General features: G+C 43.1%; 1 protein-coding gene across 4 annotated transcripts in view; it reads right to left on the reverse strand.

The window, feature by feature from the left end:
* The window catches only part of LOC147639420 (uncharacterized), a 120,818-nt gene extending 103,859 nt beyond the window's left edge, over positions 1-16,959 (reverse strand). For 2 of the 4 annotated variants that reach the window (XM_086791179.1, XM_086791162.1), the window contains exons 1-8: positions 16,600-16,959; positions 16,255-16,309; positions 16,025-16,130; positions 14,557-15,930; positions 14,115-14,366; positions 13,723-14,013; positions 3,894-4,241; positions 2,907-3,767 (exon numbers count right to left, since the gene is read on the reverse strand). In XM_086791179.1, the coding sequence (XP_086647305.1) occupies positions 2,907-3,767; positions 3,894-4,241; positions 13,723-14,013; positions 14,115-14,366; positions 14,557-15,930; positions 16,025-16,130; positions 16,255-16,309; positions 16,600-16,612 (3,300 nt within the window). In that variant the 5' untranslated portion in view covers positions 16,613-16,959. Of the gene's footprint in view, positions 1-2,906; positions 3,768-3,893; positions 4,242-13,722; positions 14,014-14,114; positions 14,367-14,556; positions 15,931-16,024; positions 16,131-16,254; positions 16,326-16,599 lie in introns of all 4 variants that reach the window. The other 2 variants (XM_086791171.1, XM_086791186.1) reach the window with 2 other exon arrangements.
* Between the last annotated feature and the right edge of the window lie 2,700 nt (positions 16,960-19,659).

Genomic DNA, 19,659 nt, shown 5'->3' on the forward strand with positions numbered 1-19,659 from the left:
AAAAATGGAAGATTCGGGCAAGAGTGAAGCCACTGTTGGACAAAGGCTGTTCCTCTAAATCTTTTTTCCGAAACTTGCATGCTCACAGAAGGAAACAATCCATATATAGAGTGAGGCTTTTAGATGGTTCCTGGACTGACACTATGTCTGGACTACAGCATGTATGTCTCCTTCATTTTCAGAATTTGTTTTCTGGGGTCAGGTACATCAAGCTAGGCAACAATTTGTACAACATGTCTCTCCAGTTATCCACACTAAAGATGCAGCTCGATTTGAGCTACCTTTCACTGAAAAAAGAATTGGAGGAGGCCTTGCATCATCTTGGTAAATCCAAGTCTCCGGGTTGGGATGGTCTTTCAGTGGAATTTTACCTGGCTTTTTGGAAAGACCTCAAGGATGTCCTCCTGCAGATGATTAACATGGCATGGCAGGAAGGCTGTCTTCCTTCTTCATGGAAGCATGGCATTGTTCAACTAATCCCTAAGAAAAGTCTATGCCAACATATGTCCGACTGGAGGCCAATCACACTCATACCGGTTATTTATAAAGTTGTTGCAAAGATGATTGTTCACCGGATATCTGGAGCATTGAGTCATGCACTCCATCCTCGTCAATATGGTTTTTTGCCCAGACGGCAAATACAGGATAACATTTCCAATGCATTGATTGCCATTGAATATGCAAAATAAACTCAACAAGATGTGTTGATTATGCAAGTGGATGTGTCCAAAGCCTTTGACACGGTTCATTGGGATTTTATTTCTCTCATCATGTCCAAGATGGGCTTTGGTCCTAAGTTGGTACACATCATATATTGGTTATATTCTGAGTGCACTTCTCAATGCATCCTTGGTAATCATTTATCGCAGGCTTGGAAGTTGACCAGATCCGTGCGTCAAGGCTGTCCTCTCAGTGCTCTATTATATGCAATTGCTACTCACCCATTGCTCTTGCATATGGACTCTCTTACGACGCATGGACATATTCATGGATTGAGCATTCCTGGGTCTACCCCTCTTATAGCACAGGCATATGCCGATGACTCATATTTCATGCCAAAGAATACTCAGCAAGATCTTCGGACTCTCATGGATACTCTTTCTCTTTATGGCATTGCAGCTGGTTTGATGGTCAATTTTGGAAAATCCAAGCTCATTCCCTTAAAGAGCTGTGATTGGCATGCCCTTTTATGGCCCGGAGACATTGTGCAATGTCATGAGGTGGTGCGTCATTTAGGGTATCCAATTGGCTGGAATATCACAAGGAAACAACAAATGGAATGGATTTTCCGGAAGCTTCATGACAAGTTGGAATATTGGAAAATTCCCACATGGCCGTTACATGTTAGACTTCGGATAGTCCAATCTATTCTCATGGCATATGTCCAGTTTTACTTACCTTTGCTTCACTGGTCTCCCAGGGATATTTCAGCCTTCATGTCCCAGGCAATGGAATTGTTATGGAAGACTAAGTCACATGTGAAAGCTTTGCGATTACTGAAAATGGATTTTGTATGCTCCCCCAAGATGCATGGTGGTCTTAACATTATCAGTCTCAAGTATCACATGCTTGCCCGTAAGGCAACTCTGCTTACTACTTTTTTTTTCCCAACAACAGCCCTGGGCCATTATGTTAGCAACCATGTGCTCTACTATGAAATCATCGGTGTATGGCAACTGGATCACTGATCTTTGGGAGGTAGTCTTGGGAAAATTTCAAGGGAGAATTCCAGGCTGTCCCCTTTCCACTTCTTTGTTGCAAGATTGGAAACAGGTTTTATCCTCACTTAAATGGTCTCCTGATAATGAGCATTCTTCCAACTCTTTACGGCAGGAAAGTCTCCATTGGAGTGCTATTTTTATCACTCCATTAGCTCTTCAGGAGCCCATCAGAGCTTACAATCTTATGAAGCTGGGCATAAGGAAGGTGGAAGATGTGATCAATGATCAGGGACATTTTTTATCATTCCCGGAGGCATCTCGTAGATACTCACTGGGTATGCATCATAGATTCATCCGGAGGAAGCTTGGTCATTTGTTACATCCGTTCCTCCCTGTTCCTCCTCTGGCTCAAAGGGACAGACTAAGGGATTGGACTTTGCAATCTTCAGTTTCTGCTAATCATCCTCTCCCTCTTCATGCTTTGGCTTCTATGAAGGTCTATAGGTCTATTTTGCCACGCCCTTGGATTGCAACTTATGCCAACTCCCTTTGGCATCTGCACAAATCTCTTTCTTGGTGGAGGTGTAATCTTAAACTACTATGGGAAAGTAAATTACCTTTACAACAAAGGTTATTTTTATGGAGATGCATGGTTGGTGCGCTTTCGGTGGGAGTTAAATTAGTCAAAAGAGGAATAGCGTCCTCTGCTTGTCTCCGATGTTCGTATCAGTTTGAGACAGTTCCTCACTTGCTATGGCTATGTCCTCATCACGAGGGTGATCTTCATGTCTCTTGCATAGAACTTTTTTACTACTGTTTTTAAGTTCTAGGGTTTAGATATCCTCTTTATGTCAAACCCCTTTGTACATTTATGATATAATGCAATTTCAACTGGTTTTACCAAAAAAAAAAAGTATATACATATATACATATATATGTATATACATATATATACATATGTATATATGAGAGTGTGTGTGTATGTATACATACATACATATATATAGTGTATGTACATTTATATGCATACATATATATAAGATTGGAAGCTTACTGATTGAAAGAATCTTAACAAAGACACAAGTCATATCAGAGTTCAAGTTACTGACTACTTTGGTCTTTATACAACCACGAGAATAAGGCTAGCATATGGAAAACACCAGTTTAATCAGTCTGAAGATGTAGTTTGGATACATGGTTCAATAATGAAAAATAACGATGTGCAAACTGAGATAAACTAATTACCTTGTGGCTCAGCATATCTGCTCCTATGATCTTCAGCTCTTCAGTAAGCTGACGTATTTCAATGTCCGTCTGATCTTCACTGTGTTCCTTATTACTGCTTGATACCCTGTCATCAGAGTCTGCTTCCGACATTGCTTCAAGATGAATTCTTCCAGTTTTGGCTCTGGAATGGCCGTGTTCAAAGATAGGGGACTGGTAAACGCAGCTGTATTTCTCATAAACCCCATCAGTCCACGTGCTTGTTTGGGTAGCAATCTCAGTGTGCTTGACATCTATATGATGATCTTGTGCTGATTCTGAACACTCTTTCGGCGGAGCTTTATCAATTTCTACATGTTTTAACTTCCTCTCAAGCTCCTGGAAAGCATCCTCTGCTGTTTTCAACTGCAGTTCCTGTTGCCTCACCTGCTGCAAGATGCATGCCTCCTTATTTTTTAATAGAATGCTTCTTTCTGTCGCAGACAGTTTGTCATCTTCTAACCTATCGGTTCTCTTTTGGACCTTGGCACACTCTGAGATGCTACCACACATGGAAAGCTTTGATTGCTCCTCTCTCTTTTCAAAGACATCATGCTTCTCCAATGTATCATACATTTTAGAGAAAGATTTTGGTGATAGGGCCACTTCATGCAGCTCATCACGCATGATTTTGGGGGCAATCGGAGTTTTGATCATCAATGATGAAAATTTTTCCTTCAACTCCTGCAGCTCCTTCTTGGCCGCTTCGTTCTTAAATCTCTCTTTCTCAAACAAGGTGTGTAACCGCACCCTGTCCGCCTCCTTCTGCTCCAACTCCTCGTCAAACTTCAAATGAAGTTTCGTGCGTTCGTCTAGCAATTGTAGCAGCCTACTCTCCGCAGCCTGATAAGAAATCAAACTATCCGTCAGCTGAAATTCAAGTATAATAGGTTTCGCCTTTATAGGTAAAGGATTGAATCAATAGGCAATGCAACACTGCTATATAACCCTTCACTGTGCATTTCTTACCTCTGCCGATGCTTCATATATTCGTGCCTTCTCTTCTGCAGCAAGCCTTGCTTCGAATTCCAAGGTCAACTTTTTCCTCTCTCTCTCCTGCACGAGTGCAAACATCTTAGAACATCCATCTCCTTCTACACTTGAACAATTCATGTCCTTGCTTGTGCCCAGATCTCTCAAAAAATCATCATAGTCTTTCGTGACATGTTCCAGTTCTTTCTTGGAGGATTCATGCCTGATTTTCTCAAACTCCAGCTGTTGATGTACCCTTAAAGTGCCTTGAGACAAGGATTCATTTGAGACGATTTCACCCTTAGAGATTGGTGTTCCAGGCACAAAATGACCATTTTCTCCTGCCTATAAGGGACAAAAAATGATGTAATTAACAACCTTGTTTCCTTAGTGTTTATTTTACACTCTGATATTAAAGACGTGCGCCGCATAAAACACACATGCACCCCTCTTCCTACAGATTCAGGTATGGAAATCCTAAGAATACATCACAATGGGCAGTGGTTCATAATTGGCATAGATGATTAGAGCAGAACTCGCAAGAGATAAAGTAGATATTCATGATTGGTAAGCTTCACATACACACACACACGTGCGCGCACGTGCATCAATGCACGCATGCATGCACCAATGCACGAATGCACATGTGTGTATGTGCGCGCGCGCGCACACACACGTGTTTCAAAATACTCAATGGATTTTTGCTTGAATGGTGGCGGGTCAGTGGAGGTGATAGGAGGTTTTTCCACATCATGATCAAACAAATTACCCTTACTTTCTATACTCTTTTGGTACTTTGAGCAACTTAGATTGTGTTCTAAACAACCATTCATTCGGTATCATGACTAAGATGAAACAACATCCAGTAGACTTTGTGAGGAACTGCATCGAGTAAACCTCTTTTATGGATAGATCCTTACACCTTTAATCATATTGCATTATGACCACGTTAATTTTTATCTTCATTTTGACTTTTTACTTGATGATATACACAATGTGGCCATTTCTTGGGAGGTTTTGTCTAGTCTAAACACACACACACACACAATTTATTTTTTTTTGTGAAACCACTGTTTATATATTAAATAGTAAACCGTACAGTCATAGTCACCCGAAGCGGGTGGAACTATGAGAATGAACTAAAAAAACTGGGAAAATTCTTCAAACTGCTGGAGAGAGCTCGCCAAGATCATAGCAATCTCGAAGAGACCGGAGTAGGGCAGCACGAAAATAGGGGAAGGGATGAACAACATCACCAGAAAAGTGCAGATGATTTTTGGTCCAAAGAGCTTAGAAGCGCACCCATGCGAAGAAATCATCATACCCCGGTAAGGCCGGGGACAATCTGCCAAAAATCCAAAAAAGTCGCCCAAAGCGATGTCTAGGGAATCTATATTGCAGCAGTGCTGTCAAGTGTTGAAGAAAATCACAGGGGAATGCAAGCAATTCCACAATAAGTGAGGTACGGTCTCGGGCATAACACGGCAACACCAACATAAAGCTGGAGCAATACGCCTTTGAGCCAGTAGAGTGCCAACTAGTAGTGCGCCCATAATGCATCGCCAAAAAAAGACCCACTGCTTAAGTGGCAACTTTGACTTCCACACCTTTTTTAAAGTCAATTTCCACCAGGGCAAAGGCTTATCCAAGTGCCATAGCCTGTTCCCATGTTCCACTATCCAAGTCTGAGGAATAAGTCAACGGTAGGCCTTGGAAGCAGTGAGGAGATGGAATGGGAATGAGGCATAACTCGGCTGCTCGCGATCAAAATGCCAATCCTATAATGAATCCTCCTCCTCAAGAGGGGGTACCGGCTGAAATGGAGCCAGAAGTTCAGCTATGGCACGCCATATCGGCCTATGATGCATGCCCAGATGCCATTGCCTAGTGGCCCTGGGGAAAGAAAGAACCATACCATGCTCATCAACCACATCTTGTACCATACGTATTCCCAAAGTCGATAGATGATAAGCCTTTCTTGGGTGATCCAACGCTAAAGGCCAAGGAAAGGCTCGACTCCAATGAATACTTTGAGATCGGAGTGAGTTCCCTGTATGTGGAGGTTTACCTGACCTATGGATGAAACATAAGATCTACTGCCAAGCTGTAATCAAAGAAGTGGCATAAGGGCAACCTGGTATGCGCCCAATAAGATGACCAAAATCGCATCCGAGTGATCCAAAACCTAGTGACCATAAGCATCTACTTTCATGTGTGCACACATGGCTGCCAACATCTTTGTCCAGGGCTGCATTTGACGGACAAAGTCAATAAGCAATGTGGCCTTATGTGACAGCATGTGATAGTGAATGTCAAGAATGTTCATGCCGCCATGCATTTTTGGCGAGCACACAAGCGCACGTTTGAGCAGATGAAGCCCTTTGCGATCCGATTGTGTTCGCCAAAGACAGGCAATGGCACGAGACATAAATGTATCAATATACTTACTAGTCCAAGGTAACAAAGGAAGGTGAAACTAAATGTATGCCACGATGATCGACTGGACAGTTCGCAAGCGGACATGCAAAGGCCAAGTGGATAGCTTCCAGTAATCAATTTTGCACTCCAATCGAGTCAGCACCCATATCATCTCATCTTTCAAAGAAACATCCCCAGCCAATCGGGTATCCCAAATGCCTGACCAACTGACCAGGTGGAACAATCTGACCTGGCCAAAGATTAGAATGCCAAAGATAGTGGCGGACTAATAACAGCTTCGACTTTCGAAAATTGACATGCAACCCAGCTGCCAGCCCATAAAGTAAAAGGGCATCCATAATCCATTGCAAATCCGCTGGGGTATTTCTAGGGAAGGAGTCATCAGCATAGGTATGTGCCACAAAGTGAGAACCATCCGGCATCACAATACCATGCAAGCTGCCCTGCTGGGTAAGCTTGTCAATATATAACAGCAAGGGGTGTGTGGAAATGGCATAAAGCAGCGCACTAAGAGGGCAGCCCTGATGTACCAATTTACCCAAGGTCCAAGCGGCCGAAAGTTCCCGACCAAAAATGCATTGAGCAGTACCCCCCTGGTATAGCCAATAAATCACATTTCACATTTTGGGTCCAAAGCCCATCCGATTCATCACCCCAGCTATGAAGTCCCAATGGACAGTGTCAAATGCCTTAGCAATATCTACTTGCATGATCAAGACATCCTGGTCAGTGTACTTGGCATACTCAATACCCATGTAGGCATTTGCTATGTTGTCCTTAATTTGCCGCCTGGGAACAAAGCCGTATTGTGTCAGGTGCAATCCCGAGTGAAGGTAGCCCTTAATGCGATTAACTATCATTTTGGTGGCCAATTCATAAACAACTGGCATAAGAGAGATGGGCCTCCAATCACCTAAATTCTCACAGAGTTGCTTTTTTGGGAGCAATTTCAGCAAGCCTTCCTTCCAAGAATGAGGCAACATGTTGTCATGCCAACATTGATTAATCATGCATAGCAATGGAAGCTTCAATTCCGGCCAAAATGTGTGAAAGAATTCAACTGTCAAACCATCCCACCCAGGAGATTTCCATTTGCCCAAACCTCTAAGTGCAGCCTGTAGTTCTTCCTCCGTAAAGGACTCTTCCAAGCCTTGTGCCTCATCAAGTGATAGGATCGGTGTAACCTCATGCAAAAGCATAGTGCAAGCAACCAATACATCCTGTGTAAGTGGTATAGGACGGGCAAACAAATCCCTAAAATGAGAGTGACATATTTCCGCCGCAAGATGTTGCTTAGTAGAGGTCCACGTGCCATCAGACAACATAAGATGTGCTATGCCTTGCTTTTGTCTAGATGCATGGAGACCTTTGAAAAAAGCTTTGGAAGAGCATCCCTTATCAAGCATTGATTTTTGTCGGGCACGCACTTGCCACTTTGCAATCTTTCATTTATCATTGTCCTTGATACAAGATCCAGCATCTATGAGTGAGACATTTTCCTCGACAGTCAGTGGTCTTGTATGACTAAGTTCAGAGTAAGACTGCACAATCCTTTTGGCCTCTACCACCCTCTCCCGTAAAGCACCCATGTACCACTTGCCATAGTCCCTTATCAGCATTTGCATGCGTGAAACAAAACAACGCCATGCAATGTCAACATCCTCATTCAACTGCAGTAAAAGGGGTTGCACAGCCGAGCGTACCAAATCAGCAATTACATCATGAGTGAGGTGACTATTGTTGATGAGAAGTAATCATTTATGTGGCAGAGGTGGGTCATGAATCCCCATTCCAAAGTATAGAGCCAACCACAAGGGGGCATGGTCAGACATACACATTGTGTGGTCAATCCATATGTGGCATGTAAAGGCATCATACTGATTTGCATTTAGCAAATACCATCGATCAAGATGGGCAAAATAGTGCAACTGAGCATTATGCTGAAATGTGAATCCAGGAGTGTCTGGCATGAACCGTCTCTAGAGATCCAAAGCATGCAAACCCTCAATCATACTATGCCATTCTGCTTGCTCAGCCCGCAACATATGGGAATGATGTGAGGAGTTATCCTCATGGCTAGGTGAGTTATTGAAATCCCCTGTGAGAAACGCATTTGTAACCCATGGGTAACACCGGATGAAGCGCCAAAGCTCCGCTCTATGAAGCGATGTCTATGAAGCATATATACTAGCAAACTCATAAACCTCGCCAACAATCAGACACTGCACCACCATCCACCATCCATGTGAGTCATTGTATGCGACACATGGCTGCAAATCATGTTTAACCATGGTGAAAGTACCCGAAAAGTTGCTTTTGCCAGCATAAAAATTCTGATACCCCGAGAAAGCACCATTTCTACCAGCAAATAGGTGTTGATTGTGTTCTTGCACACACTATACATGCGGTTGCCAAACTATTTACATATGCCCAAAAGAGCCTCCATTTACTCGGGTCGCAGAGGCCCTGTATGTTAAAACTAATGCATTTCAATGGTATATACATATGGAAATGATGAAGGATGAAGAAGCTCATGATTCCATTTGCGTAGGTGCCTGACTCCCTGCATCACCATGTGAGGGGACAAGAACCTCAAAGCCTATAGAAACATTACCCACATCATAAATGTTATTCGCAAAGAACGGACCCTCTTTAACAACCGCAGCCCATAGCCTTCCCTCACCACTAATTTCAGCAGAGCGACTAGATTGACCATTAGAGGGTATTGAAGCGGTCCAGTTACGAGTGGGGACCACACGGGGTTTTGCATGGATTGGCTTTTTAGGCCGCTGCCATGCTGATGCATCATCTTTCTCTACACTTTTGGCCTAAGTAGAAATAACTTGTGGACTGTAGGCATCTTGCCTTTTCCTTTATCGCGAATTAGATCCCCAGAAGCAACTGGTTTGCCCTTTTGTTGCTGCTGCATTTGAGTTAATTCAACCACTTTTGAAGGATGCATGGCTGCAACTGGAGGTTGCAGAAGGGTCTAAGGGCATTCTAAGGCCATGTGTCCAAATTTTTTGCATGTAAAACAAGCACCTACAAATGTGAAACAAGCACCTACAAATGTAAAACAAGCACCTACAAATGTGCCCCATTTCAACTCAAAAAACGCAGGACCCATGGTCAGGTCATCAATCTGCAGCATAATCGAGGGAGGAGTGGGTACATCCGTATCCCAGAGAATGCAACACCTATTCCCATTGCCATTAGGCCTCGGAGGACAAATAACTTTTCCCAAACTAGTAGCAATCTATGGCAAATAAAACCCGAGGCATTTGGGGAAATCCAAAACCTCCACCCACACCGGGCATTTATGACATATCAAACTTTGATAATCCTTTGTAGGTGACCACGGCAATACATGAGTCATTTGTGCCCCAAAGTACAATGGCGACATTTTCAGACACACCCTTCCTCCTTTTGTCAGGCAACCCAACTCCTCAGCTACATGTATGTCAAAGGTGATCTTCTTTTTTTCTATTAAGTATGAAAAAGACATACAGCAATCATGGCTATAAGCCGGAATAGAATAGACTCACCCCAATATGTAAGGTGATTTCAAAATCAGAGGAGCATGATGATGCCATGAGAGACCTGTGGGACTAGAAGAAAAGAAATGCCATGGTCCCACTCCCGCATAAATATAACGTGCTTTGCCTACGCGGAATGAGAAGGACCCTGAATACAAGCCCAAGTAGCCATGAGAGTATGGATGATATCACCCCATATTGTACTAATGCACTGAGACCCAAAGATTTGGAGACCCTCAATAGCCTCTGTGCATCTAGCTCTCCAGATCCGCCATGCTGTAATACTGGCAACAATCTCCCAACTGGTGTCAATCCTCTCTGGGGGGGGGTGTATAATCAGAGTGAGGAACATTCTGCAACAAACCATACTGGGCAATACCTCTACGAATGAAAATAGCAAAGTCTGTACCACTGCCCTCATAAAAAAGCTGCAGACAGCAACTGCCCCCCAAGTCACATTCATGGCACGGCCACTGAATTTGCCCATAAGTTGGGCTATAGAACTCCAAACCTGCTGTGTAGTGCTGCATCCCCATAAACAATGCTATACAGTTTCAAAATCTGCCGCACATCTCGGGCAGGTAGATGCTACACTGAAAACCAATCTCCACTAATTGGTGGGAAAACCAATCTCCACTAATTGGTGGGAAGACCACCATGTAAAAATAACCAAAAGAAATGAGATATTTGACCCCTTCTGTATGAATGCCAAAGCCTATGCCAATATCTGCGCTGTATCGCTAGAGAGATATCATAACTCTCCCATCCAAAGACCTAGGAAGCCTTTGTCGCAAAAATGGTCTCATGCTTCTTCATGCTCTAACAATGGCTGCAATAAGAGGGGAAGATGGTGCCCTGATATCAGCCTCTGTGAATAAAAACTGTGTGCTGGGCAGCCAGTCTCTCCCAACACGAGGTGTACATCCGGAAATCTGAGACAAGAAAAACTCCTTCCAAGGCTCAGTGCCTGATAGGAAACCTCCGACCACAAGTTTGCAGAGCAACACCCTACACTGAACATCCGGATCGATAATATTCATCCCCCCCCCCCTCATCTGGGCTAAATAACTGTGAGCCAAGCTACTCTGGCAACGAATGTTTGTGGTGCCATCCAAACCCAACTGGATTGCAGCCCTCTGGTCACAGAGATCTTTGATTCTGGTGAGAAACACCTCCACCGTTTCACCTTCATTTAGCTTCTCTTGCTAATGCTGATTTTTGAGATTCTAAATTCTTGAGGGATTTGTCGTCTCGCACTAGCTCTGTAACAAAGCGCATGCTTCTGCACCTGTTGAGACATGTTGAACCATGGTCAGCACCCTATCTTCCACGCTAGTGATGATGGCACAAAGAGCCTTCGTCTCCAAGCTTGGACAAAATCGGCAAAACAACAGGTGGTACAGGGTTGCCATCTACTTCCTTGTTGGTGGGGGTGAACATCAACACCAATGACGGTGTCCCAAAGTTCACAGGAGGAAAGAATTGTCATGTGCAAGACATGTGCAGGGCTGATCCCAGGACTGATCTTGAAGGGCAACAAGATAAAGAAACAGATCCGAACCAGATTTTGGAGCATGTCCTACTTGTGTGGGCACGGAAGAACTGGTGGTGGACAAGTGAGCGCATGTATGAGGACACCTGTCGGCTGCAGCAATTTCATTGGATTTTGTCCAAGACCTGGCCGACCAGCGGCCAGTCCACTAGGATATTCCCAAGGCCTATATAAGGCATAGATGCTCATTGTTTTTGCTGGACTAGGTTATAGACTAGGTTAGTTAGATGATGTCTACCTTTTCCAAGACAACCTATGGCTGTAGGACTTGTGCTTCCTTTTTGTACATTATAATATACTGAATACTCAGCTGTCTCTGTCTCTCTTCTCTATCTTCTGCTTGCGTTTTGCATCCACATGTTCCAAGATGGTGTTTAGGGCTGAAAGAAGGCTCCCAGAGCTTCTGCATGTGACATTGGTATCAGAACTTCAGGTTGATTCTGAGATATTGTTGCTGCACATGTGCCACCCACCCTTACTGCATCGCACATGGATGAAACCATCGCCCGTGTCTTGATCTTTTGGTGGTGTGGGGACCAGGCAACATTGTTTCAGCATCACGCTCAGCAAGGCTAAACATTGATTTAGTCCCAACTAAAGGTGCGCAAGTCCAAGGTACAAGAAAGTGCATAAGTACGAGGCCCAAGGAAAGGAACACAAGACATGGGAGAAATTCCCAGGAGGTTGGCTGGTGGTGTTCCACAACACCCAAGGGGAATGGCAGTCCTGTGAGTTGGGTGCCACTTGGGGCACGCCAAGAAAGGCTTTCAGGCAACGGTTCCAAGGGAGGATGATCCTCCAAGGGGTGGAATGGGAGTGCCAAACTCAATACTCAGGAAAAGAAGACCAAAGAAAGTGTTCGGAGAAAGGGCAGGAATGGAAAGAGAACAGGACGGAACAAATGCATAGATCTTCATCAGAGTTGAAGTGGATTTGGAGATGAGGCAGGGTTTTCAGTGAAAAGGTTGCCAGGGAAGGAAGGATGGCAGTTTGGGACTCCGTGAATAGATAATGGGATGATGACAGTCATCCAAGAATAGAATTTGGAATCCCGTCATCAAGTTTAGCAGAGGGGGATGTCATGTGCAAAACGTGCAGGGTTGATCCCAGGACTGATCCCAGGACTAATCCTGAAGGGCGACAAGATAAAGAAACAGATCCGAACCAGATTTTGGAGCATGTCCTACTTGTGTGGGCAGGGAAGAACTGGTGGTGGACAAGTGAGGCTGTTGGCGAAAGATACAATTTCTCCTATGGGACTGCTAGAGACAGCAATTAGCAAAGAAGTTGTACTGAGCCAGGGCTCTAATACCATGTAAGAGGATACAGCGTATAGTGTATACAAGAGAACACTCAGAAGAGGGATCTTTCACAACACAAAATTTTAAACTCAAATTGCACAATAACAGAGATAGAGAAGAATACTATATTATGGAAGTGATACAATGGCAAAGCCCCACACCCTTGTGCTCCCTGTGAAGGGAGCTTCAATAGCTGATCTAGAACTACTAAGATGGAGGTTATATGCTAGTAGAATCTCGGCAATAAACTCACAACGATGACTGATGAACTGTGCGGAGAAGGGGTTGGCCATTTATCTATATAGGCCTATATACGTAGAGCGGCCATTCCCACCTCCCATGGTCATCTGGGCTCATCTTAAGCCCGGTTCAGGCCTCGCAATGTCAAGACAAAGTGTCCAAGAGTAAAGTCTACCTACTCCATGTGTGGACCATTATGAAATAATGTTCTAGTGTAGCGCATAGCCTATTTGGCAGTGTACCAAATCTGATCCAAGCCATCTCTAAACCATCTGGCCTCCTAGGCCACCTTCCCACGTGAATACGGGGATATTGGGCATACAGGCTGCTCAACCATGGCTTCTCCTCATAATGGGAGTCGTCATGAGCTAGTCGGTGCCTGAACAATACATTATGAGGGTGGAGCATTAATATCCAACACTATCTTGGGCACAAGAACTTAATGAAAATGAACAAATGCAATCATTGTATCACAAGAACACTGCAGTATAGCCAATGAGGTGATAGCTCAAGTGGTAGAGATGTTTGTCTAGGACCAAGAGGTCCTAGGTTCAAAACCCCACATGGTGCTTCCTCGGCGGCATCGTCTACAGGCAAATAAAAAGCACCTATGGGCAGGCGGGCACCTACACGGGGTGAAAAAAGGTAACTATGGGAGGATCTTGGGCCTAGGGCCAGTCCAAGGGGGAGAAAAAAAAAACACTGCAGTATAAAGCCTAGTGACAGAAACACACAGAAAACTGAGCTTGGATACAGACCTGAATCAGGCCCTCTGATTTGCCAACCGCCCTGCAGTCAGTTTGGCTCGGAGATTTCTTTTCGTATTGCAGTTCCAAGTCTTCAAGCTTTGCTGTAGAGCATGATGTGTCTAGTCTCGTATCTTGAGACCCTGACTCAGATACTTTATCTGAGTATATGGCAGGCAAAAAATCTTTAGAGTGCGCCTGCTGCCATGTAAACGTCCTGTCAAGACTCTGCTCAGATGAGTCTTCATCCTTCAACTGTATCTGGGACCCCCCATCTTGAACAGTTTTCCATGACTCGTCACCCTTTTATTCAATACAAACGATATATAAGCACCCTTCCTGGTTGTCATAAGCAATTACAAGCCTTTTTACAATGTAACGCTGCCCAAAATTCAAACAATCACCTTTTGTGCTGTGCAGCCATGGAGTCGGTTGTTGTTGATAGCCGTCTTTCTTATACCATCAGGTGAATAAGAAGCTTTAGATGTTCGTGTAGCCTGCTCCTTGTCAGTAAAAATGCCATTTTGCACCTGATTATGTTCTTTTCTGGGGTTGATATTCGATGGCTTTTCTGTTCTCTTCTCAGCATTCAGATACTGCCCTCCTTTCACTCTTGTTTCATACCAAACAACACTGTCATTGCAATCTTCTGAAACCTGAAATTATAATTAATCTTCTGAGAAAATTAGCTAGTGTACATCACCTATGAAAATTCTTTAAAAGAGGAAGAAATGGGTTTGTGTCGGGATTTAATAGGGATCTTGCTTCTCTTCATGGTACACATATGGAATGATGCCTAGACAAATTTCTTGTGTTGAAGCAAAATGAATGCAGAAAAAACCTGACCTTCATAGAAGAGCCAGCCATAGAGCAGTCATCTTTTCCTACTGAAACTGGATTCTGATTCTTCGGCAAAGCCTTTTCTTGCCTGTTCCCTAGATATGGCGAGCTGTGTCTGTCACCATTCTCACTGTCATCCAGGCTTATTATCTTCTCTCTGAGATTGTAGTGCTTATTAGAATTAAAATCATCCTTCATATCTTTAATCAAGCCATGAACTGCCATTTTAACCCCCAAGCCCTCTTGCTTTTCATCAGAAGAAGACAAAAACCGTTGGACTGGGACTGACTGTTGACAAGTACATTCATCACAACCTGACACAGCGCCTTGCTTATGTGGAAAACTGGTTGTTTTCCCAGTGTGTAATGACATCATATCAAGACCGGGTGTAGCCTTTTCACAAGCCTGAAAAGCACATCCTTCTTTATGTGCGGAGCTTCTTGGCAGCTGCCCTGCTGAATTCATAGTGCTCAATCCTAGCAGCTTCTTTGCACTCTCAGATGCTGCTTGAACTTGTCGTGGTTGACTGGCATTGTTTGTATCAAAACACAGCCGCGACATTGCATCAGAGGAGCTTGAAAATGTCTGGTCATCACCCATTTCAACATCACTGAAGCTTTTCTTCCTTTTGGTAACAGCTGATCCAACCTTTCTTGCCGATGCTGAGAATACATCTTGGCTACTGACTGCTGGCATGTTTGCGTCATCAGGGTGCAATAAAAAACTCCTTTCTGATTTCGAGCCATTACAAATCTGTGACAGGTGGTTTGAAGAGTTATACTTCGGAGTGGGCGCCCAGCCAAAGTCGGTAGCAGCGGCCATGTAATCTGTTGCATCTGTGCTCAACGGCAAAGACCGGCCTCTTTCCAGCTGTCCGATTCCGATCCCAAATCCTTTTGTCAACTTCTCCTCTTGAACTACGCTGCACTCCCAATGAGAAATTCTGGCTGCTGTGTTGATATGTTGATGTTCGTTACCTGTGATGATCGGCTGCGTGATTGCAGGAGCTGCTGTCGTCCCCCCATTCCAATTCCTTTCTGCACAAGAAGGGAAACTTCGTTCTCTTGGTTTCTCTTTCTTGTCATTGTTTGATGAAAACCCTCCTTCAAAACCTGCATAGGTAGCATCTCTTTTGATCAAAGATCCATGCAACATGAACTTCTGTGACCTTTCATCAACCCTGCCATGACCTTGCCATGCATCTTGGAACAATTGGATATGGTCACAGATCGACAACAAACTGCCGACTCCCAGGGGAGAATCACTGCTCGTCGGCGTGTGCAAGGGCCTTTTCAGAACCTCGTCATTTTCCCTACAATGGTGATGGTGATGATGATGCAAATGAAGTTCCACCGGAACTGAGCTATCAGAGGTTGAGACCTGTATAAAGGACCATGTTTAAAAAACCAGTAGAAAAAATCATTGAAATCAATCTAAACCTGTGGTGAGAAATTGCAGTAGCTTCAAAATTTGCCTGATGATGGACAAGGCCATTCTTGTGTTTTTCTTCATATGGGTCAAACCCAAGGTACGAACAAGCGGCAAATTGCGCCTGCCGTACCAAATCTATGGATCTTTTCCTGCACATGCCACCCATAATTTATGGAAAAGTTCAGATTAAAAAGACAAGTTTCATAGAGGACAATACTAAAAAGCCCTTCAATAAACAAAATTAACTATGTAATCAGTGTTTAGAAGAAGAACCTTTGTGATAATACCGGTGGTGTGCCCTCGATTTGATTCCCTGGCTGACAGTTGCCTGAAAACACAGTAATCTTGATATCTCGTGTCAGGGTAAGAAAATGTGGGGAGAATCTCATTAAAACTAAAATGATGAATATTTTTTATTCAAAAATAGTTTAAAATTTACTTGAAAATGAGAAATATCTTTTAGTTTAGGTAAATGTTATGAATCTTTTTTATAATTTTAGAAATGGCATTCTTCTGACGCATATATGAGTAATGTACAAAAAATTTACTTCAAAATAGCTCTTATTGGGCTGAAAATGCTAGAATTTGCAATTTGTTTTTAAAAGATTGTGCAAGCACCTGGAGACCACATGGGCGAATTGTTTCAAATTCAGTTAGCTGCTGCAGTTCATGATCAGAGAGCTGGCCTGTTACTTGCGTGATCAAATGGAAAGAAAGAGGAGTGCCTGATTAGGATTTTCAATTTGGAGCGGTAATGAAAAGAGAGATGCGGATTAGGGTTTTTTCGAGGTTATCGGTTAGGATTTCCTGCCTCTTTTGCGAGATTAGGCATCAAAACAGAGTAAGCAAGATCAGGGTTTCCGTAATTGGGATTCTCTGTGAGATTAGGGTTCTCAGCGAGATTTGGATGACAGTTGCAAGTCCTGGGAAGGTGAACTCCTCCTTTCTGTGCCAAGACTGTTAGGGCCCCGGAAACCAAGAACGTTAGGCCCCACTAAGGATTTATTTTCTTCCAATGCCTAATGCCTCCGCTATCATGGAAAATTAAAATCTCGTAATTTAAGAGAAAAAAATAAGTTACCAAAATGTTTTTTTTAACTAAGGATTGGAGTTTAGTGAAGCAAGGTTGGAGTTTAGTGGAGTTTTTTATTTGAAATGCTTCTTTTAGAAACTTCGACGTGTCCATTGCATGCTGCCTTTTTTTCCTTGTGGTGGTTGGCGCTCCTTTGTCTTCGATCAGATGTGTGTCTTCAATTTGTCCACTCTATACGATGTTCTTCAAAGGTGATCGATGTGCTCTTCTCTGGTTGCTGGTCATGGATCTTCTCTGGTTGCTTTTCATGGCTCTTCCATCACATGGCTATATCGAATGCTTCTGTATGGTTTTTGCGGCGCTCTTCCACGGTGATCGATGTGTTACGGCCTTAATGATGCACTGGGACTTTCTAGGGTATAGTCTATGAATGATCGATGCATGCCTTTTATTTTGTTCTTCCTTGCTCTTTCCTGGTCTTGGTGGCTTCTCGCACACATCCACCTTCTACAACTGTCCTCGCTTGTTTCTTATTCCAGCGTGCCATTTCGGACGATTGTTTATAAATAGCGCCTTGTTCTAATTGCCCATCTGCTTCTAAAGCATGCCGCCTGAAAGGCTCCCTCTTCTCTTGATGTCACAAACTTAGCGCCCACTCTGTATCAAGTGCGTTTTTTTGTCATGAACCAAAACCAACTCGAACTACTATTCCCCGAAATGGAGCTGTGAATTCATTACCAGGAAGGATACTTACCCCGCCTGAAGGTCCTAGCTGTGTTCACAATGTTCTGGCAGCGAAAAGGAGAGCAACATCGCTAGGTTGGTTTGTTCTTACGTGTACATAGCACTTTTTATAAATCTATAAGACTATGGTAGCTACTGAACCATAAGCATACTTTGCAGTATGCATGCTTGTATGCTTTACACGGTACTCTAATATATGTATATACGCTTTGTATCATGCTCTTCTGAAACGCTTGATAGAAAAGGTAAGAAGCAAAAATCCGATCACTCTGTCAGCACAATTGCTCGAAATTCCCTCCTCCAAAAAAAACAAAACTTATAGTGGCCTTAGTTAGAGGGGACTGGAAATGGGGATATTGATGTATCTAACTAGGAACCTCTTAAAGAGTTTGTTCGTATGGAGTGCCTCAAAGGAATGTTTGCACTGGAGAAAGGTGGAATACTAAACCATCTTCATTTTCAAATGGTGGTTTCTCTAATGACACCCTCTCTAATAAGTATTGGGAAACTGATAAAACGATACATGCAATGAGATTTCTTCAAACCTGAAGGAGGATTGGTCATGTGTAGAGGATTGGTCATGTGTAGAGGATTGTGTCAAATCCGTATGCATGCTTTTGAAGGTATGTTTGGCTACTATATGAAGGATCTTCATAAAAGCCATTTCAAGTTTCTCTACCACAACATTTCATCATAACTCGTGGGTGGTAGCTATATGCTTTGTATGGTCAAGGGGATCTAAAGAACAAGGTATGCCTATCACCAGTCAATTTGTTTGAACATGCATATGTCGTCATGAAGAATTACACTCCGAATAAATTTAGTACATTACTGAAGACACTCTACTTCGAATGATACGAACTAGGAAGTATTACCCTGCCACATCATGGATAATACCTAAAACAGGAAACGGCATGGACAGAAAACAAGCTTCATCGGTTTAGAAGGTCATGAAGATCCCACACTTGACACAATGCACCGACATAGAAACAGTTTTCTACATGGACACACCAGCAAGAAGATACTTCTATGGAAGCAACACAAAAGATGAGAATCATGCAAATGATCAAGGCAATGAAGAACATGACGAGGCAAGCAGTCGTCAAAATCTAATTGTGATTAATGCTGAGGAGCGCCTTGAACAAGAAGACTATAGTAACAATTACTTGTCCGATCGAAAAAAAACAGAAAATTTAAATAAGCAATTATCAGTGGTGGAGAAGACTAATTGCCTTTGTCCCGTGCTACTCGAAAATATGCAGACAAACCAAAGGTCAATGCTTGCTTTCTTTAGATTAGTCATTTGCAAACAAAGTCAACACCTTGAATTTTATGATGGAGGTTTCCATCTATAAACTTTCATCGTGTTTCTATATTTCTAGCTCTTGTCAATGTCGTTTTCTCTGCTGGTTTCCCTTGTAAATCGATATGTGCATATCATGTATACAACATCGATTTTCTGTTATTTCCATGCAATAACATCTAACTACATGAAAAAGGATGCTAATGAACCAACCATAATTTAAGTCATGTTTATAAATATATTCTCACTAACCATGGTTTAACCTATGCTACTAACAAATATTATGACGTCTGTAGACAATGCACACCTAAAAAAGGTGAATATGCACACCAAAATCACAGACATTTTCATATATTCATGGCAAATTTTCCCTCTAATTCATGGCAAAAAATCCTCTAAATGAAAATATTTATGAAAGAGAGACATGGTTGATGATGATGAGAGAGAGAGAGAGAGAGAGAGAGAGAGAGAGAGAGAGAGAGAGAGGCAACACTCATCTTTGAGAGACAAGTGGTCTTAGTCTCGTTTGAGTGGTCCTAGGGGGGGAGAGACAAAGAGACAAAGAGAAAGACACTCTTGTCAGCCTGTCGAGATGAGA

The sequence above is a fragment of the Cibotium barometz genome, chromosome 4, assembly GCF_041138505.1.
Source record: "Cibotium barometz isolate CiBa-2024 chromosome 4, ASM4113850v1, whole genome shotgun sequence".
Classification (NCBI taxonomy): domain Eukaryota; kingdom Viridiplantae; phylum Streptophyta; class Polypodiopsida; order Cyatheales; family Cibotiaceae; genus Cibotium; species Cibotium barometz.